The following is a 22,202-nucleotide window of genomic DNA, read 5'->3' as shown; positions in this document are numbered from 1 at the left end:
TGTGCATTTTATTAACTTTGTTTTAACACTCTTGAAAATGAAATTTGAAGAACATAATTAGGGTATAATTGTGTATCTTGGTGGGTGTGCTAATTAATCTCCTGACACTTTTGGAGGTGAGACAGTAATATTATCAGTGATGTGTACAAAATCCTTAGGCAGAGAGTAAATGTTTAATAAGGTGCAGTTTTTCTTTTTTTTATTTTTTTTTTTTTTTTGAACTGGGGACTAATCCTAGCTAATAACAATTTGAATAAGTAAATTCTGTCTAAATTCCCTGTGACACAAAAATCACAAATGTGGTATACCCCGCAAAGAGCAGCTTAGGGATTTTAATGGGATTTAATAGGCAGCTGTTTGCACAATATCTGAACCCACCAAAGTAAACTCTGGCAAAAGACCCTGCTTGAAATTTCCTCTTCCAGTCTTGGGTACCTCACTGGCCCTTTTGGCTGAAGATGAGTGGTTGGTTCTCTCTTGTCCCTTCAGTGGAGTCCCAGGAAAGGATCCAAACCACAGAGTTGTTGACAGAACTGAGGCTGAATGCTCTGCAGCCCTCTTGGTGGGCTCGTGTCACTGTGCAAACAGGAATGTGGCACTCAAACGTTCTGAAAGAGAGTAAACTGAAAGCTCTGTGTCTGTGTTAACTTAATGAGAACATTTCCCACTGGTTTTGGTTGTTTCCAATGCTTCTTTGTCTGTTTTTCCCATAGTTTGAATATGTATGTTCCCTTTTTAAAATGCCAAAATATATTTGAAAATATATTGTTCCCACTCTTATGCTGATCAAGAATCAGAGTTGGAACCATTAGCATTTTTACTCAAACTTATTATTTTGCTTCCATTAAAAACAGATTGAATCATAGCAAATCTTGTTTTTTCACCAGATGCAGCCTGTAGCGTGTTAAAAACAGCTTTGGGACTTAATTTTTTTTTTCCTGTAAAAACAAATATTTTTCTGGCAAGAAATAAGAAAACAAAATTTAGTCCCAGTAAGCCTTTATGATATATCCAGATTTTTAATGAGTGTGTGTGTACCAGCACCATTCCAAGCATTTGGAAAACCATTTACACCAAGTTCAAAGCATTTGTTTCAATTTACATGAATTGAGGCGATCAGAGGGATGAAACACCTCTCCTGTGAGGAAAGGCTGAGAGATTTGGGAAAATTCAGCTCAGGGGAGACTTTCCAAAGGCCTGTCAGTACCTAAAGGGGGCCAGCAAGAGAGCTGGAGAGGGACCTTTACAAGGGCATGGAGGGACAGAACAGGGGGTAATGGCTTTAATTTTAATGAGGACAGGTTTAGATTGGATATTGGGAAGGAATTCTTTACTGTGGGGGTGGTGAGGCTCTGGCATAGGGTGCCCAGAGAAGCTGTGGATGCCCCATCCCTGGAAGTGTTCAAGGCCAGGTTGGATGGGCGTTGGAGCAATCTGGGATACTGGAAATTGTCCCTGCCCATGGCAGGGGGTTGGAATGAGATGGAATCATCAGGTCCCTCCCAACCCAAGCCCTTCTGTGAGCTGCACCTTTATCTCATTTGCTGAGCTAGACAACGTTTCTTGAGCTAGCAAAATGAAGCACTTCTTTAATACCTGCTGTGACTTAACTCTTATTTTTCTGCAGTTCCAAGTGTTATTTACATTCACCTGATGATCTTTATTCCTTTGGCACTCTTTTCCTTGGGTTCTCTTTCCTATTAAGCCTGTTTCTGTTTGGGTAGGTGCTCTGAAAAGAGCTGATGGCTTATATGGCATCACATGTGTATGTTTTGTGGCCAGCACTCTGTTCCCTACTCAAAATAAGAGTATTAGAATAGCTCACTATTAGTTTCCTGGTGATTAAGAAGAGGTAATTGCTAATACTGATGTTCCTTTAGTTAAAATTTCAGGAGTGATGTGTGAGACAGTTACTTTTTACCTTTCTAACAATACTATTTGATGTCATTTACTCCATTTTCCTCACAGCAATTACTGGGAGAGCTTTCAGAGGTAACTGAATTACTCTTCTGATATTGAATCTCAAAATTTCCCCTTTTGGACTGCGTAGTCACCAAATTCCATAGTGCATGCTTCTTTTTATAGCAATGAATAGAAGTGATGGGATGAATGTGTGGATGTCCTCAAAAGATCTGGAGTTAAAAAAAGAAGCATTAAAAAAAGAAACGTTAAATGGGATTCAAATATATAATTGGTTTTTGGGCACTGTTTAGCAAAATGCAAAGTGTATTTTAATGTGGTTGCATTTGTAAATTTAGAGTTTGAGTGACGCTTCCAGATTAATTTTTGTTTTCACTGCAGCAAGTTGTTTTGATGAGGCTGATGATTGCAGTACAACATGTTTTTGCAGCTCCTTCAGTAACACCCATTGAAAGTTACATGGAGTTTTTAGCTCTCTCTTTTTTCTGGATTATGGTTGTGGCAGTGTGCAGTGGATGTCTTGGCTTGTAACGAATCCTCTCTATCATGAAAAGTTTTACTTTTTAGTTGTGGGTTTTGTTTTTTTTTAAGAAGGTCAAAACACACATGAAGAGGTACCTTTTGGAGATAACAATCTATAATTGGAATCAGTGAACAAGATAAAAGGATATGAATATCATTGGAACTTTTTAGTAGCTGTGAAATTTTAAAATTCTTTGTCAAGATCTTGAGTCTATCACAGTACATCTATATATAATGAATTATGGTATATTTGCTATGCACCTAGTGGGTGCACCTCTTTCCACCAAAGGGCAAGTTTCATAAATATATTTATTCTGCTTGTTCACTTTTATATTATGCATTTCACTTTCCTTGTCATTTGACAATTAAAGAAGTACTCATTTTATTAACATTGAGGCAGTGAAATAAAGAAAAGTCAATCATTATTTTTTTTTCTAATCTCCCCACATTGCACAAAGCAATTAAGATGGAGGCCTTTGAACAACTAAATGCTGAGACAGAAAAAAATGAACAAACAAAAAACTTTATTGGGAGGTGCTTTGCAGACATATATCTTTGATTTATTAGCTGACTATTATGGTTTGAGTGAAAAACCATCCAAGGGAAGTAAGGCTCCTTTCTCAGGCTTAATTGACTGGCAGGAGAAGCCGATGGGATAAATTTTCTGCTGGTGTAAATCAGTATTGCTGAAATGGTTTGCACTAAAAAATGCCTTATCCATCAGCTGGATTTCACTGAGCTGGGGATTCCTGTACAAGGGCAGTTGCTGACATTTAAGTAAAGTTTGATTGTTGTCAGGGCAGTGATCTGCTGCTCAAATTCTAACTTACGGCTTCTACAAATATTTCCCTGCTTGATCCTCTGTAAAACCCTCTGCCTCCAAGGGGATAGGGAAAGGTATTTCAGGAAGGAGCAATGAATCTGGAGAATGCATTCATCTCTCTTCATACCTAAAGCAAGCAGACTTCTCATGACTACGAGATGAGGCATCCCTACTGAGCAAACAAACTTTAATATTGAACCTTCAAGCCATGTTGGTCCAAAACTGTGGAGAGGGAATGCTGTTAAACAGTGAGATACGGAGTTTGAACTGCCTGAGAGAAAGGGGTAGCATAGGTGGCTGATGGATTTGTCTGACTTTATGATTGCTCTGGGAAAATACAGGTGTTCTTACATAACTGGTCCCCTTCTAAAGACGAAGAAATAACTTCCCAAAGTTTGTCTTGAGACACCTGTTAGTTGATTATTAGCAGCATGATAGCTTACATGTTGTTAGAACATTGCATCAAGTGGGGAGAAGGAAATAACAGCCCTGTTCCAAGAATTGTGCAGTTTGGGGCTTGGTTTTAAATCAGATTTTTCCCTTGAGATGGCTTGTAGTGATCATGTCAAAAGCTGAAAAGGCATAGATGAATGGATAGGAGGAGCAGGAACCTCTTAAATGCTGTCTGCAGTTCAAGAAACAATGCATTATGCTATCCTCAGTGACATTTATAAGTTAAAACATTAGTTGAGTTTAGGTGTGGCTGGATGTGTTCATTTTTTAGGTTTTTTTCTTTTAAATAACACATATCTCCAAAATACACATTTTTACACTGATAAAATTCAATAAGTCGAAAGTTTTGAAAGGTGTTAAAAAGTGCCAGTTAATAGAAGTTTGAGATTAAAAAAGAATCTCATTTATAGAATTTATCTGCTTGAAAGAAAGAAACGCATTTCAGAGGATTTCCTTGCTGTGAGTCTTGTGTCAGGCAGAGAAACTGATGCCAAACTTTGATGCCAGATCAACTTTTGGTACATTTTGGAACGACACATGGCAAGTGAGATGCCTTTGTGGAGTAAAAGACACCATTTGGTGCAAAATCTGGGTTTATCTGACGTTTTGCCCAAATATTGTTCCCTGACTGAGCCTCTCTGCCTCCTCCAGAAACAAAGGACGGACTACGTGGCGAAACAGCCCGAGCCGGCTCCCGCCACGCCCTCACCGCCCCCCACGCCTGCTCCTGTCCCCGTGGCTGTCCCACTGCCCCCCAGTGCCCCAGCTCCCATCCCAGTGCCCGTGCCCAAGGCGCCGGCTACCGTCAGCCGCCAGAGCAGCACCTCCAGCGACAGCGGGGGCAGCGTGGCCCGCGACACCCAACGGCAGAAGCAGATTCCTGTGGATCGTAAGTTTGCCCTGAGATGCAAGATAAAAGGCTTTCCTCCCGTTCCTTTGAGTTTGGCTTAATTCTGAAGTGCCTTAACGTTGTGTTTCAGATGGATCTTGGTGGAAGAATTTTGTTTTAACTTTATGTTTAAAATACAGGTGGATGATGTGTGTGTAAAATACATATGGATGCGTGTTCTGACCCTTGTTATAATTACCATAACAGTAATTAAGGAAAAACACTTCATACTTGTCCCATCCTAAATCACAGAATGACCAGGTTGGAAGAGACCTTTGAGATCATCGAGTCCAACCCAGCCCCAACACCTCAACTGAACCCTGGCACCCAGTGCCACATCCAAGCTTTGTTAAACACATCCAGGGATGGTGACTCCCTCACCACCTCCCTGGGCAGACCATTCCAGAACTTCATCACCCTTTCAGTAAAAAACTTTTTTTCTGACATCTAGCCCAAATTTCCCATGTCTGGGATCTCTAGTCAGTGGTTTTTAACTCTGGAAATGCCCATGCGGATATGCTGACTAATGCAGGTTTTCTTTTCCATCTGAACTCACCGTCACATTACAACCTAAATTTCTTTTAAAATCAGTTACATTGTTTTCACACTTCAATTCATGATCATCCATATTTCTAGGTGATTTGCACTGTTCTGAAACACATATTCAGGTCTTCAAGAACACTTGCAGGTCTGGCTGATGCACAGGAGCCACGTTGTAGTAGTTTTGCAGAGTTACTTTACAGTCAGGGCACCCTGTCTTGGTCAAAGCAGCAGCAACTGGCATGCCATGGAGCAGACTTTGGTGTCCTTGTCCCAGGAGGACACAGGAACATTTTCCATACTTCCATATCTGGAAAAACTTGGGAATGTGCATCCAACAGTGTGTGGCTGCCTTGAGAAGTTCTGATTAAGGCCACCTTTCAAATACGCCAGTTGAGGCATGCTGAGGCTGCTACTTGGTATTGACTGAAAAGCAGGTAGGGTTGGAAAAGCTTTTTTATTTAGTAATTTCTGTCCTAAATGCACTTTGGGCAATGTGATTGTTTGGCTTAGAAATAACTGAAACATGTAGGCAAGCGTTTGCTACAGCTTTTAAAGTAATAGCTGTAAAATTAATGAGCTTTTTGTAGTTCAAGAGTTGACAGCTTTCTGTACTCACTGCCTTACCAGCAAATCCTGCTTCCACCTAAGGTCAGAAAATGGCACTGAGCATAATCCTTTCTGGGGAAGGCCTCCTTTGCCCCCTGTCCCCAGTGGATGGGAAGTGTGCCTGTGTGGATGATCCTGTTGGTGGAGTCTGTGGTGACATTGCCTGGTGGAGGTCAAGCTCCTGCCTAAGCTCTGAGCTCAGGAAGTCTCTGGGAACTTTTCCTTGTGTTCACCTAATGGACTGCCTGGTGGGAAATCATAATTGGAGAACAACCTGGCAGGAGGAACAGGCTTCACTGCTGCTTCCTAAAGAAACAGTTAGTTATTTAAATAAAAACAGGCAAATAAACACTTACAAAAGATGTGGAAAGTGGGGGTGATTTTCCCCAACACACACATGCACAAAAATGAAAATTTTATTTCTTAGCATTGCTGTGTCCTTGAATCCATTATGGTCTTCTCTGTCCATTCTGGATGGAAAATGAGAAGACCATCCTGGCTTCAGGTACAGGGCGTGTGTGAGGTGTGAAGAGTTACTGTACAGGCTGTGGGTCACACACAGGACATCCTGCTCACCCCAACCCAGTTAATGAGCTTCAGGCACCTCAAAACCCTCACAGAATAGGTTCCTCTGCAGAGGTGATGGGAAACCTGCTGGCCAAGTACCCACCTGAACCCTGCAGAGAACACTGCAGAACCTGCCCCACACCCTGCTTATTTCTGATACCTCATCTAACAACGGGAAGGATCTCTTATCTAACAGCTAAATATTTGTCTCTTGATACAGTCTTGGTCTAGATTAAGCATAAGTCTTTCAAAATCTGTGTAAATAGAAGGAAGATAGCAATGTTCTGTGTCTCTTCCTGCTTGGGAAAATAGCGGGTGCAAGCTTTGATAACACTGCCTCAAGGCTTTCCTCGTATAACCCCTGTCAGATTTGCACAAATCACTGAGCTCGTGTCATTGGGCTTCTGACTCACACTCAGGGTGGGGGGAGAGGGGAAAACCCTCCACAACAGGGCTTGAATGCCTCAAATATTATAGTAGAGATATTTTTTCCACTTTCAACCTGAGGCTATTTTGTAAAAGAAAAAAGGAAATGGTTAAACCAATGTTTTTTCTTCTTTTTGGTCTGGTGATTAAAGAAATAATCCTAGGGGCCTATGTAAAGCTTGTTTTTATTTGTTTAACTGGCTAGAGATATTGATCCCTGGAGAGATTTTGAGAGAACCCCTGGAGAGGTTTTGAGAGAATATAAAAGGAAAAGTAGAGAAGGCAAAAATGTTTCTATCTTACAGGGTATTTTCATGTTGAAGTTGAGTTGTTTTCATCTGTTCCTATCAGTCTAATGGGAGAAAAGGAATAGGTTTTGCCATCTGAGTGCATTGAGAGGGTGGTGTAGCTACTGTTTGTGAATCAAAGTGAGAAGGTTGAATAAAGATCACTAAAAATATCTTGGCAAGGAAATCCTGAGAATTTTTGAGATAACTGGAGTTGTTTGTCAGAGGATTTTTATGGTTGTTCCAATGTTATGGCACAGAGAGTTTAACTGTGTGAAATCAGTATCTTCTCTGAGCCCAAAAGGTTATTTATACCTTATTGAATTCTACCCATTTTTGTGAAGTTATCCACAGAAATTTGTATAGTAATTTTAAACATTTCTCACTGTCATTATACAACAATTGATCTTGTTGAAATCACTGAAAAGCATTTCAGTTTGTTGCCTGCTAATCAACAGCAACTGAACTAAATGTTTCAGACAAATGGGTTCCGGGGGATAATGAATTCTTACAGTTTGTTTAAAATTAAAAAATACATAAACAAATCTTGCCCAATTTTTGAGTCTCCGGTGAGAGCAGCAACCCTTTTCCCTTTTTTATTCCTTTTTTAATGCAAAGTGTGACAATGTTTCAGCTGAGCAGCCACTCCAGGCTTGGAGTGAATTCAAATTTCTCAAAATTTGAATTTTCTCTTATTGTAGCAATTGCTACAATAAGCTCATTAGGTATAAGTTGATATATGTCAGCAGCTGTGAAATATTTTTGCCTAAGTTGATTTGCACTAAAAAGTTGAACTTTCAACTCAAGAACTGTTTGTGGAAAGTACTACCTTCCCACAATGTGAGCAATCTTACAACCTTCCTCATCATTTTCTTGTTTTCATTTTTAAACCTTCAATTCTGTTTGAAACAAAGACAGACTATGACGATTGAATAACCCTCCATTCCCATTTTATTCTACAGCTTGGGTGCTGTCACACTGCTCTGCACCTCTCTGGGACATCCAGTCATCTCTCCTTTCTGGGGTCTTAGCTGAATTCTGTCTGGGGTTTTTTGTTTGTTTATTTTTGCTTTGTATTGCAAAGGGGGGATTGGGAATATTGAAATAGTCCATGGGGGAAAAGGAGAGTAATAATTCAAGCAGATCTGATGAATGAACTAAAAAAAAATAAAGTTTGTGATTTAAAGTGACATAAAGTGACATAGAAGAAATGACTTGGTTTTGATGAAGAGAATAACTCCTGTGAGATGTCTCTCTCTCTCTAGGCAGGAAATCCCAGATGGAGGAAGTGCAGGATGAACTTGTCCACAGGCTCACCATCGGCCGGAGCGCTGCCCAGAGGAAATTCCACGTGCCACGGCCAAACATCCCCGTCGTGAACATCACCTACGACTCCTCTCCTGAGGATGTGAAAGCCTGGCTGCAGTCCAAAGGGTTCAACCCTGTGTAAGTCCCAGGGCAAATGCAGCAAAACTTCTTTGAAGATGAAAGGAAGTGTTTTCCTTTCTGGTCTGGCCACTTTTTAAAATCAGTGTGCTCAGCCACCTGAAAATCTAGAGATGTCAGCTGTACTCTTAGAAAAATTAATTTGTATGTATATGTGTGTGTATATATATATATATATATATATATATATGTATATATATATATATATGTATATGTATATATATATGTGTATATATATATATATAAACAATAATATCTATATGTATACATATATATGTATATGTACCTATATACACACACATATATAAAATATATACAAAATAATATCTGTATTTATACATATATATACATATATATAGATAGATATACACATATATATGTGTATAAGTGTACCTAATACATATATAAAAATATATGTCAATGTGGTTATAGATCTACAGAATCTCTATATATTTTATATATAGAGATATATATAGAATATATATTTATATATATAAAATATCTATATATTATTTATATAGATATATTATATATTTATATATAATATATCTTTATAATATATCTTTATAATATATTTTTATAACATATCTTTTTCTATATATAATATATAGAATATATATAATAATATCTAGAACATAATATATATTATATATTATCTATAATACTATATATAATATATTATATGTACTGTATATATTATATTTTTATATATTATACATAATATATATTATATATGTTATATGTTATATATAATATATATAATATTGTGTATTATATATATTTATATATTCTATATAATATATATAAAATTTATATATATAGAACTCTATATAGTATGTAAATACAGTGTATATGTAAATACAGTGTATATATATTTTAGCCTCTACCAAAAATTCTACTCATACACCCAGCTGACTTCAGTAGTCCTGCTGCACCAAGTTTGCTCTGAATTTAGTAGCCCTGGCCAAGGCAATGTGGAATGAAGACATCCTTGGCCAGGGTGGTTTTGCTGATGTCCTGTTTGTCCCCTTGCTGTGTCCCAGGACTGTGAACAGCCTCGGTGTGCTGACAGGAGCTCAGCTTTTCTCCCTCAATAAAGAGGAACTGAGGACTGTTTGCCCAGAAGGGTCAAGAGTCTACAACCAAATCACGGTACAGAAATCTGCCTTGGAGGTATGGACAGCTCTTCTCACTCATCTAATTTGGGTCACCAATTTTGAACCTGTAGAATTAGATAACTCCTTCTGTGAGGCAGGTGGTTTTCCCTCAGTTCCCACCACATTGATAAATGTTCTTTTCATCTGAGTTATTTGGTATTAATTCATTGGGACAGCATTCATCAAAACACCAGGTGAGATCTTCCCCACTTCTAAAGGGGTCCAAAAGCATTAGAAATAGCACTCAAGTTTAAGATGTTTTGTGGTGTAACCAGACTGCAAGAAGACAAAATCAGCCAAAAAAGAGCTTTGGGGGAAACAACAGGGGAGTAAAATTCTCCTTTTCCTGCTTCTTGCCTTGCCTGGTGCTTGGACAGACGCATACTCCTGACAATTTTGGTGGTGATAAGTGAGTTTTGCTTTATCTTCGTGGAGGAGATTTGATTTATAGAGCATGAGAAATTGGCACGGTGAGCCCACTGCTGTTGGCCTTTCAGGTCAAACAGTGGGTGACCTGCACTGAAGGGAAAACACTGGACACTGTGCTAGCAGAATTTCTGAGCCAAGGATCATGTATTCTGTCTCTGTATTTATTGCTCTGCAGCACTTTAATTAAAGAAGTTTTATCTCTCAAACACCTTAAGCTTGTATCCTGAGCTGTGCTAAGGACAATTCTTGCCAGTTTTAAACCAGTAAAATTGGAGATGCACCTACTTTTCTTTTTTTTTTTAAACTTGCTGTGGCAAGTAGAGAAATGATCTATATGTGAGATCAACCTAACTGAGAAGTTATATTGTCCACATCCTATTTAGAAGAAAATCTTGGAGAGGTTTAGAATACTTTTCTATCCCCTCCTTAAGCTGAGACTCTCTCACTTAAATGATTTTAAGCATTAACGACCAAGCATATTTTTAAAGACAGGCTTATGATGATGCATATTTTACACTTTACATGATCAGTGTGGATCAGAGAGCATCATTTTCGAAACTGTCAAAATTGCTTTATTCCCTTCTTCCAGCCCTATTTTCCATTTAAAAGAAAGGAGGAATATTCCACCTTTACTCTTAGGAATAGAAGTCACTACAGTCCAGTCCAAGGCAATCTGTCATTTCCTAGTGAAGATATATTTGTATTCTTCAACTTTTTTGCATGTCAGCCATCTTATTTCCATGTCCTGACATGGAAGTAGTTTTGCAGTGGAATTTGGTCTGAAAAGCAGAGATGCCCTGGACTGGAGGGGTCTTTTCCCCTCCGTGCTGTTGCTCTGCTTGCCCCAGTTAGGCCTCACTCTGCAGGAAACTCAAAAGTCCAAACTTGTCTAATAAATGCCCTACAAGAGTTAATTAGCAGCTACTTAGAGTCTAACAAGGTTATTGTTTTTTTTTTTTTTCCTTGGGGAAGAGGTAATTGAAATGTTCATTTCTTCCTTGGTTTTTTTGAGGTTGAATTCCAGAATTTATGCAATTCCTGATGGCTTTAGCCTGTTGTTTGCTGAATTATGCCATCAAAAGAAGTTGAGCCATCCTTTCTCTGCCTGTAATGATATTATAATATAATGCATTTCAGGCTCATCAGTCTTGTTGTCATTGATGCTATCAGGAAGGCAAATTCTTTCAGCCTAGGCTGCTCAGTTAGTCTCAGAAAAATATTTGTACATGAGCTCTGATGAAGAGCATTGTTGGGTATCTGCTGGTGGCTTTTTATGCATGACCTCAGTATTGGGTTCTGCACTTGTGTACCTGAAACCAAGAGGGCAAGACAAGATGAATTTAGACAAATAAAGCTGCTCCCTCAATTTCAGAGAGTCACTTCTAGGCTCCCTGCCTTGCCCTTCCACTCTGGGAGAGAAGACCCATGATATTTTAAGTAGGAGGAGCACTGAAATTGTTTCACTCTTTGTGGCAACAGGTACTGCATTTTAATGGATATAACTGGCTAAATCTATATGAAATTTTATGCAATTAATAGGATGCATTTTCAGAGTTCAATATCAGCTGCAGGATTTTCCTCCTAACAATTTGTTTTATAAATTTTAAAACCAGTTTCTGCTTCCTTATTCAGAGGGTATTTTGGAAGCTGATTTTGATGTTTCGGAGGTCATGTCTTGGCCAGATAGAACAGTAGCAGATATGCTCTTGGCTTATAATCCCCTAGTTTTATTCGAAGTCATGCACACTTTGGGAAGTTCTGCTGTAGTGAATAGGTGTCCTGGCCTTGCTAATAATTTCATTTATGTTGAAAAAGCAGCTGGTTCAGCAGACCTGGTTTTCACTCTTAAAAGGTGAAATAAAGCCTTGTTCTCACAATACTTCACTGTTGCTAATATTGGAATATTGGTCCAATTTCTATGAGGGTGCTCCAAGTTTGAAACCTGTGTTTCTGAGCTGCAAATGCCTCATGGTGAACTGTGTGAGAGCCTGAGACTGAATCCTTACTTAGGTCTTGCCTATGCAATCCCATGTGCATGTGTGAGCTTTTAAACTGAGCCATGATTTATTTTCGGGTTTTTAATTTCTAAATATTATTGCCCTGATTTTTAAGTGTGGAATCCTAACAAACTCATTGAGCTTTAATTCTGCTTTTACTGAAGCCATATTTTTTGAACCCCCTAAATATCCAACACTTCCAGGGCCTCATGTGGGAATTAAAGATGCTCAGCAATGATGAAATATGCTTTTAATAGTCTGCACATTTTTTCTGGTCGATATTTAAGGATAGTGTAAACACTTTCCTATTGGATCTGCAAGGTGAGTTTGTTCAAACAAGTGTCTTAACAAAATGCTGGCAGAGGAATTTCAGCACCTGCCAAAACCACAAGTAAACTCTTCTCTTTTTTTCTATAGGCTAGCAGTGGTAGTTCAGAACTGCAAGAAATTATGAGAAGACGGCAAGAAAAAATCAGTGCAGCTGCCACAGATTCAGGTGTGGAGTCCTTTGATGAAGGAAGCAGCCACTAAATGTTTCCTCTTTTCTTTAATTCCATTGTCCATAGCATTAAACCATCCAGCTTTGCTCTAGGAAGCAGTGAAGGGGAATGTCTTCTTGTATTGTAAACATAACTAGCCAACATAAAGAACATTTACAGTAGTCTCCACAGAAGTTCCTGCTGCTGGCTCCTCATCATGAGAAACGAACAGATGAGAAATGCAGCGGAGATCCCTGACAGGTGAAAATATTGGTACATGATTCATTTACACCCAGAGATGAGTCTTGGCTTTACGGAATTAACATGACAGATAAATTGGAGCACATCTTTGTTGGTGATTCATCTGAGGAAAGCTGAGCCAGCAATAAAAAAGCACTTGAACCCTTCAGTAATAATAAGATTCTGAATCCCATCTCTTGCTGTAGTGTGCAATTATGTCTCTTTTGGCTCAGTCTTTTCTTGTCAGGCATTTGGCTGCAGGATGTTTACTTAAGTTGTCGACTCCAGCAAATGTGGAGGAAATGTTTAGGGAATGAACAGCAGCCCAACATAGACTCAATCTTTCCTGCATCGCTCCCAAGATGTTTTATTACTAATGATGCTGTTTATAGCAAAATAATACTCTGTACATTGATTTTATCCGTATTTCACCTGTGATGAACTATAATACTGCACAAGAAAGAGTAACTAGAAAATAGTAACACAACCCAGCTCAAAGAGATGATGAGATCTGCTGTAGCCATGCAACAACTCACAGTATATTTTTCTTTAAAATATAATTGCATTTTTTTGTCTGTAACTTAACCCATCAAAAAGAACAGTGTATAATCTACACTCCTCTGTGTGTTGATCCCAGATATCAGTTTTTCCTCATGCAAAAAGCCTTTGTAATTTCCTTTATAAATGTAATATTTTGGAAAAGTGGATTCCTGAAGGTAAAACAGGGGAAAAAAGAAAAGAGAAACATCCCTTCCAGAAAATGTTATTTTTGGAGATGCAATGATTTTTGTCACAAAATGTTCTGTTTCACATGGTCATGTGATTTTATATATAATATATGTATTATATATAATATATAATATCACTTAATTTAGACAAATTTAATCATCTAGTTTGATTAAGTTTCATAGTGCCTTTTTCACATGAATCAGCTTAAAGTCTGCAATAAACAGTATTTCTTGTCTGTTAAATTATTGTATCTTTGTGGTTACAAAGACAGTATTGAAATAAGAAAGTAATCTTGATTTTTGCCATTAGTTTGCTTTTCCTCTGCATACAAGGGAAAAAAAATCTATTCATTTTTCACAAATGAAAAATTAAAATCTTAATAAAGGTGTTAGTGCCATTTATTGTAAATGTCCTCGCAAATACTACTTCCGTGTGATTGGTTGTGTGTCCATGTATGTTTTTACATTTGATTTATATTCTTTATGCCTGTCTGCATAGAAATCGCCTTATTAAAAATGGGTAAAGAAGTGATAAATCCCATTACTTGTAGTGAAGCAGGAGGAACCTTTTAAAAAGGTCTTTGAAACTCTTATTTAAAGCTTAGAGTCCCCACCTTTTCTCATGGGGAGGATGTCTGGTTCTATAAAAAGCACTCTGGTGGTAACCTGCACCTCTACTCCCCTGATAATTACCAAAATATGAAGCCAATATTCATCCTCTCAAGTGGCTTTTATTTCAGCATTTAGCACAAGTTTTGCTTTTGCCCAGAAAAATGGCACCAGCTCTGGGACATCCCAGACTTTGTGAAGTTTGGCACTCTGAGGTGTCGGAGGGAGAACTCACGTCTCACCTCTGAGAGAAAAGAGGTGGCTTCACAACCAGTTTGGGGTTTTATTTGGAGCTGAGTTTCTGTGAAGCTGATGTTTAGAAAGTGCCAGACCAGTCTGGACGTGGTCAGTGTGCTCAGAGGCACCTTGGGAGGTACCTGGGGGAAAAAGAGGAAACCTCTTCCACACACTGAATGAGCAGAACCATCTTGGGGGTTGGTGGCTTGGTTTGTGTCTTTTTTTCACAGTTTCTAAACTACTAATGAATTAACAACCAAGTGCTCCTTGAGACGTATTTACCCTTTAAACTTTGCTGAACTAACCATTATGATTTCTGTGTTACAGTCTGGGAAATCTGAACAGTTTTGAGGCAAATATTTCCCTGTTTGCTGGAATTTCCTGGGTGCTTTAAGGCATTGAAGGGAGATTCACCCTTATGCTGCTGTGCAGTTTTTGAATTTTCATTTTGTTGGCAGTCATAAGAAATCAGAAGGAGATCTTATTTGGGGTTCCTCAAATGAAAATGAAATGTTTTCTTCAAAGTATTCCATAGTTAAAATGAAAACAGTAGTAAAATGCAATGTTTCATTACAAATGTTTTCTCTAGGCTTTCAGCAGTGAGGCTTATTTTTTCAATACTAATATTTCAGAAGGATGTGATACGTCCTTGAGAAGGAAACAAAGCAGTTTTTTAAATGCCAAAATCAGTGCCTTGTTAGACATTTGATAAGTGGGAGTAATTTACTATTTTCTGCCATCAATCTGCCTTTTTAACTGGGTGGAGGGAGGGATTTTTAGCAGCCTGTGTTCACTCAGCAGTTCCGTGCTTTCAAAGCACAAACCTTTTAGCATCAGCAAGGCACTTCTTCCCACTTCTTTAGGCTGCTTGTTCCCTTGGGACACCATGGGAAGAGCAAACCACTGTGAAACCACACAGAATTAATTCAGAAAGAACACTTCTAGCCAATATTGATGGGTGGAGCACTTTACTTACCATCCAGAAATTCAAATGTTAAACAGGGCTTTGCTCAGACAGTGATCTGGGAGATTTTATACAGACTTTCATTGCTCCAAAGCATTGAACTGTATAAAAAATGGTGTTTATTGTTTGTTAGGTTTGTGTTCTGAGTGGGGCTGGGAAATAAGTGCATAGATCCATGACTGATGTGTGCAGCAATAAATGGTTTATGAAGCAGTAGATGTATCACATTCAAAATAATGATAGTCTGAAATGTGCAGAGCTCTCAGTGTTTGTGAACTTCAAAATTTTGATAACTTAAGGGACCAAACCAAAGAATCCATGAATACCTGTAAGATGTAAATTCTTTCTAATTAGGACACCTGTAAGTCACAGAATTTTTATTTTAATGGGGGAGTGAAGGCATTTTGAGTTTTCAGGTCACAGACAGAAGCAAGCTATGGCTTGAATACCAGCCCCTGCTTAGGCAGGTATGACCACTGATTTTCCTGCATTTCAAGCATAAAGGAAACACAATCATGAATGGGAACTCATCTTTCTGGCCAAATTACCCTTTCATAGGAGCCCAGTTTTTCTGCTATGTTGAGTCTGGTGTCTAAACCAGCCCTGTTTAAGGTTCTGATGCATCAAAAGCATTTGAGGGAAAGATTTTGAGATCACTCTCCCACTTCTACATAAAAACACCAACATTATATGTGAGAAGTGCAAATGAGAGGGAATCTGTATTGGTTCTGTGTTTAAATATTTCACAGGCTTTAAATTACTACTGCAGCTATGTCAACTTTTTGCTGAAAAGTGCCTTTGGCTTGGCTTTATATTTTTTTCAGTTTCTGAGTTGCTTAGGTTGTTTGGCCTCTGCTTCCTCAGTTTTCAGACCAAAATGAGCATCAGGATTTGAGTCTATGCTTCTACTCCTTGGTAATATATGCTGATTAAAATAGGAGATGAGTGAAAATAAGGAGCCTTTCTAGAGGATTCTTAGTCCCCACTGGTGCCTGTCACAGCAGCAGCAAAGCTCAACCCACCCTTCTCCCATCCATGTCAAGAGCACTAACAACATTATTCTCTCACAAGAAATGGCTGAAATAACAGATTTTCCTGCCTCAATGAAATTACAGTTCTGACACAAGCCCTTAAAAATTAGAAGTGAGGAGCAGGTGGTGGGACCGTGGTCAAAGGAGGGAGGGAAGGGCCATTTTAGAGCATAAAATGTTGATTATTTAACTGGGGAAATTCATCCTACTTTGGTGTAGGGAAAAAAAACCCAAAACATTAAACTGAAATAAAGCACAAGTAAGGCTTCCTGGCCTGTTCTTAATCTTTTGGTGAGGTTTGAAGAAAACACTTCTGAAGACCCAGGGCTCACTGCACAGGATATGCTTGGAGAGGCCACACTTCCACACACACTTCTTGCCACTTCTAAGTACCTAATTTTACCTATTTTTTGCTTCCATGGCAGCACACACAGCCTGAGACAAGGGGAAAACCTGTCCTGGTTTCAGTTAATGGCCACTCACAGCACAGAGCTGCTTCTACAGACATCTGGGTCAGTAGATGCTGGAAGAGCAGCAGATCAATAAAGAGCATCAATAGTGTCAGCAGAGCTTTGGACATGAAGCCCATAATTCCAAATATCTATTACCAAACCTGCAGCTTCAGACAGCCGTGATGACTGGAGGGTTTTACTTTAGCAGATGCTGGAAACAATATTAACGTGAAGCATGAGTCCAAAACATTGTTCTTTTGGACTTACACTGAGGGTGTATGATGAGGCAAAGCCAAAATTGTGACGTGTCAATTCAGACCAGAAGGCTCTGCATGAGTCTTCTGAACCACAGGGTCCCATTTATTGCTTTACTCATGTCTTGAATGCTGGGAGAGGTGGTTTCCACTGCAATCCCACACGTCCACTGACACAGTTTTGCATACTGTGTGGGGTAGGAAAAGGTATTGTTCTGATGGAGTTTTCATTGTAATTGACTTGGTGATTAAGTAGTTATTAAAGGAAAAACACACACCTGCTGCTGTGCACATGGAAAGATTTCTGACATGCATTCAAAAGTGTCTAGTAAACTCAGGCTGCTCAGTGCTCTTTGCAACAGGGTGATTTTGGCATCTTTGCAGCAATTTTGGACCCCGTCACGTTCAGCCAAGCTTGTGTTACAGCCAGCTCACACTGAGACACTTTGTGGGCACAACAAATGATTTAGCAGTAACCTGCTTACCCTGCTCTGTGATACAGAACAAGTATTGGCTCAATGGGCAATGGCCAGCAGGAGGGAGGAGACAGTAGATGAGAAAGAACATTTGTGGGTTGTTGGTTTTGTTTTTTTTTTTCCTCAGCTAGTTGTCTAGAGGGATAAAAACACATTTTCTGAGTAAGCGTGTAATGAAACTCTGAAATGCATTTCTTAAAAAAAAGTATGGAGGCAAGGTCTAAATGGTCAAGTGCTCATTTATAATTCTGTTTTCAGTTTAGGCCAGACAACTCTTTGCTGTTCCTACTGGAATGGCAGGCCCTCCAGCTGAGGCACACAGTGAAATGAGGGAGAAATGTGCACCACTGGAGCCTTCCTTGTTACCAGCTGGCTCCTGAAATAAAAGGCTCTTCCCTTCTGCATCCATCTTGTGCTTGGAGAAACAGCATCCCTGCTCTAGGACTGGGATTAGTGGGAACAGTGGAAGTAGCATTAGGTGCCTGGAAAGAGAAGGGAGGGGAAATGCATATCACACCCATTTAGCTGTTATTTCCTGTTTGTTTAGTACCCCTCTCAAGCACCTCTTTTTTTTTTTTCTGGCAATGATGTTAAGTCTATGCAGTTTTGCATAATACACAGTTTTAAAGAAGTTTTCCACTGTAACCAATGCCACACTGAAGTAGTTACCAAATAAGTATGCACCTATTTACCTGCCAGTGGAATAACTTTGGGAGAAAAAAGGAAATCAGCTGGAGGAGGTTATCAGGCTCCTGAGGGCAGCTGAGCTGCTGCCCTACACCCTGGTGCCCTGCCAGGTGATAGCAGAGCCAGGGTAAATGAAATAAAAATCATGTGCAGGTGTGTTTTGCTGTTTTGCTGACAGTGACTTCTCCACAGGTAAGCAATCCAGTGTGTTTACTTCCAGTTCAAGTCTGCTTTGTTTACATTGAGTTCCATTGCTGCTAACTTCCAATGAGGTGACACAAAGCAACAGGTTACAAAAAATGCCATCAAACATCCATTCTGACAGCGTCCATGTCACAATACACAATGATGTACTGGCATTATACAAAGATCCAAAAAAAGAAAAAAAAAATATATATAGCTAATTATTTTGACTAGAACTGAAATGGACAGCGAAAAAGAAAAGAGCCCCCCTCCCTGCCCCCAAAGGCCCTGCAGGAATCCATACTGACACTTTGGCAGCCTTGTAGCAACAAATTGAAAACCAGCCCTTCACATGCCAAAACCTTGTATTTGTAACATTGTAAATTCCTGGTTCAGGAAAAAATATTAAAGCACTTTTTGTGGTTTTTTTTTTTCCCTTCTTTCCACCCCTCCAACCTGAACCAGCTTCATGTTTATACACAGGGTTAATGATTACTAAAAATAATACATGAGTGAGGGGTATAGGCACCATAGACTGCTCAGACAGTTAAATGTTATATATGCTAAGATATCCCAGCTGGAAACTCAGCTGCCCTGTGATTAGATCCATCTAAATGAAGAGCCTGATCAGTGGCATTACTGAAAAAGGTTGGCAAAAAAAGAGCAATCCCTCTGCTTAATTAGTGGCAGCCCAGTCAAGAACCAAGCCCATCCCTTCTCTCAGCTGCCCGTTTCAGCTCCTCAGCTCGGATTTCTGCTCGTCAGTCCATTCCTGGGGTCTCGTGCTCCCCCCGGGCCCCACGTCCATCAGTGCTGTAAGGGAACAGTCAAATCCATGGACCCAGCAACCCCCCCCCGCCCTCCCAGCCCCTTTTCACAATCTCCAGGTTTCTTCATGTATGTTCATGCCTCTCTATTCACTAATGAGGTATTATTAGATACTAACAATGCCTGCTCTCCTAGGGACAGACCAGTGACACATGAAGAAAGCTCTTCAGTCAACCATTACAAAAATATTGCACTTACTTTAACCTTAAGCCCAACCTGCACAGAAAAAAAAAAAAAATATTATGAAAGAAATTAACCAAAAGTACCAAACAAAACCCCAACACTCTGGAGCAATCTGTCTTATGCACATATAGTGTCTTTTCCTTCATGTTGTTTAGCTGAATTTGGTCCAGTATTTAAAAAAAATGTCCAGAAATTAAAGAGTTCAAAAGACACCGCAGGCTCGTTAAGGCTTTGTCTCCCCAGTGCTTCAGAAAGGTAAAAGTTTCTTTCCCTCATTGTCCGTGCACTGCAGAGCAGTGGTCTCTCGTGGCACAACACCTGCCCCTTCAAACCATCAACAGAAAATAAATCAGAAGCAAGGGAAGATGGGTGTGCTTCATGCTCTCACCTGCAACCAAACAAACAGAGTGCTTTAGAGAGAAGAAAAGGAAATAAATACAGCTTTTAGCATTTGTTTTACTGACCCTCCACTCAGGCTGGGACTGCAGGCCACCAGTACAAGGTGCTGGGACTCAGATTAGAGAGTAACTCTAAACCCAAGGGACACTGAGGCAAACTGGGGTCCTTTACAGGCAGGGGGATGATGCACACAGGGGTTAATGAATACACATGACACACAGCAGGCACGGCTGGAGGTGCTGCCCTCAGCACAGCTCTCCACCAGCTGCTGGAAAAGCAGCTTGTGTCAAAGTCTGCAGCTTCCTGCTCCACCCAAAAGGGAATATTTAGGTTATGGCTGGGTTATTGCTGCCACCTAATGAACCAAAGCTTGGCAGCTTAAAGAGCAGCGACACACGTCCCCACAGCTTGTCCCTTGTGGTCACAGCCACTGGTTTTGCTCAGGCACGGGGGTCAGTGGGAGAGTGAGACCAACCCTTCAGTTATGCTGCTGGTGGTACCACTCAGAGAGCCTGCTGGTTCTGTGATTTTACATTTAGGAAAGCATTTCCCACTGTTTCATGCCAGAGCTTTTTGGTTACCAACTCACCCTCCAGCAGAGCATCCCCAAGCCCCTGCTGTCCTTGGTAACCAGGCAAAATTCTTGCTTGAGAGCAACTGCAGATATTGAAGTTCTCCCTCCCTTTAAGCTCCACAAGGCATGTCAGGACAAGTGGCAGGGTTAGATGGCTCACCAGGAGTTTGGATTCTCTTCTTCTTGAAACATGAGTGAGCCCATATATCCTTACAGTGCCATGGAAAGGGTAGGGGGTTATTTACTGCGAGAGGCTGGATGGATTTTTCCCTCACTCTCCATGTGAACATGGAAGAGGAACAAGAAAAGCCCCAGACTGCCAGCAGGGATGTGAGGCCGTGGGCATGGCACAGGGCCAGGCTTGCCTGACTTACCACCTGTGACTCTGAACTAGGACTTGCTGACGTTCTCATATATGACATCACTGATGCAGAACTGCTGCTTCTTCTTCTGCCACATCAGCTGCACACACTGGTGAATAAAAATGTACTGCTCCTAGAAGAAAAGACCAAATAAAAGGACATTTTTTGCACCCCAGAAAGCATGACAAAAACACAACCAGTTTGATGGTTCACAGCAACGGCCTGCACAGCTCCATGGCTCCCAGCTCAGCCCCTCACAATGCATCAGCTCTCAAAATAACAGTCCACAATTGTTACAGACAGCAGAAGGGGAAGCATGGAATCCACCTGATGCCATAATCACTTATTAATAACCTGGATGATGACAGAAGAGTTGAATCTGAGTTAAAGTCAGTCTATTTTACATTGTCTAAAAATAAATGAATTCCAAGAAAGGCATCTGAATGCTTTATGTGCAAAAAAATTGCACCCATGCCACCTATGCACCTGAAATATTTTAATGAGGTTCAGGTTCCACAGTGTTTGACTTCTTTATCAATAAGAAGAAAACCCCCATTTTGTTCACAGAGCAGTTAATTTGGAGAGCCTGGTTTCAATTCAGGATATTCCCCATTCTAAACCCTTTTCTGGGCCCATGCCATTTGTTTTATTAAACTGCTCATTGAGACCCTGCCAGGTTTCCAGCATACCAGACAATATGAACTCAGGTGATCTGCCAGTGGTTTCATATTTTGTAAGGAAAAACTGTTTGGTGGCCTCTGTGACTCAAGTGTCAGTGTCACTTGGTGACACTGAGGCCAGGCTTGGCCACTGCCTGTAGCAGCAGGAGCTCAGTAACTGCCCTTAGCATCAGCCCCAGGCATGCAATAAGGTTCTACATGAAAAAAAAATATTTAAAGATTAAAAAAAAAAAACCTACAAAAACCCACATCACCTCTGGAGTGGTAACAGTTGCAGCTGAAATCAATCAACCATCAGGATTTTTTTCCTCTGGTGGAAAGGATCTGCCTTTGGATTAATACAGTGGATTGTGATGAAAAGTGGCAGTTTGACAGGAATGATCCAGAATGGACTGAAAAATGTTTTTTTTTTTTTTTTCATTTCCAGATCCTACTTGTTGTCACTGCAGGTTTTCTTCCTCCTCTCCTCTCCCTGCTACAAATTTTTTCTTTGCTCTCAATTCAACAAACTTTGGCAATAAACAATCTAGCCTGAAAACAGTGATGGTGGCACTTCCAACTGCATGGAGGTTGCTCACCTATACTGTGTGTCTAACCAAGGAAAAGTACAACAGGCATGAAATATGAAATCTTTCCCTCATTACTAAGGGAACTTGGAAGGTTTAGATGCATAAAATCTTCTGCTTTGAAGAAAGAGTTTGTGATTTTATTTTTTAAACCCCAGTATATATATTTTTGTCTTAAAAACAGAAAAAGAACTACCCAGTAGCT

The 22,202-nt window shown here is 39.9% G+C and overlaps 2 protein-coding genes across 7 annotated transcripts in view; one reads left to right on the top strand and one right to left on the bottom strand.

Moving 5' to 3' along the window:
• Positions 1 to 13,914, top strand: part of EPS8 (epidermal growth factor receptor pathway substrate 8) — a 126,794-nt gene extending 112,880 nt beyond the window's left edge. For all 5 annotated transcript variants that reach the window (XM_038153412.1, XM_038153413.1, XM_038153411.1 and 2 more), the window contains 4 exons: positions 4,370 to 4,607; positions 8,302 to 8,482; positions 9,526 to 9,655; positions 12,483 to 13,914. In XM_038153412.1, coding sequence (XP_038009340.1) covers positions 4,370 to 4,607; positions 8,302 to 8,482; positions 9,526 to 9,655; positions 12,483 to 12,596 — 663 coding nt within the window. In that variant the 3' untranslated portion in view covers positions 12,597 to 13,914. The remainder of the gene's footprint in view (positions 1 to 4,369; positions 4,608 to 8,301; positions 8,483 to 9,525; positions 9,656 to 12,482) is intronic.
• A 3,971-nt stretch (positions 13,915 to 17,885) lies between these two features.
• The window catches only part of PTPRO (protein tyrosine phosphatase receptor type O), a 144,762-nt gene continuing 140,445 nt past the window's right edge, over positions 17,886 to 22,202 (bottom strand). For both annotated transcript variants that reach the window (XM_038154047.1, XM_038154048.1), the window contains 2 exons: positions 20,764 to 20,884; positions 17,886 to 19,804 (listed from right to left, as the gene is read on the bottom strand). In XM_038154047.1, coding sequence (XP_038009975.1) covers positions 20,780 to 20,884 — 105 coding nt within the window. In that variant the 3' untranslated portion in view covers positions 17,886 to 19,804; positions 20,764 to 20,779. The remainder of the gene's footprint in view (positions 19,805 to 20,763; positions 20,885 to 22,202) is intronic.

This window comes from Motacilla alba, chromosome 1A, assembly GCF_015832195.1.
Source record: "Motacilla alba alba isolate MOTALB_02 chromosome 1A, Motacilla_alba_V1.0_pri, whole genome shotgun sequence".
NCBI classification, from domain to species: domain Eukaryota; kingdom Metazoa; phylum Chordata; class Aves; order Passeriformes; family Motacillidae; genus Motacilla; species Motacilla alba.
This window is presented reverse-complemented; position numbering and strand designations above follow the sequence as displayed.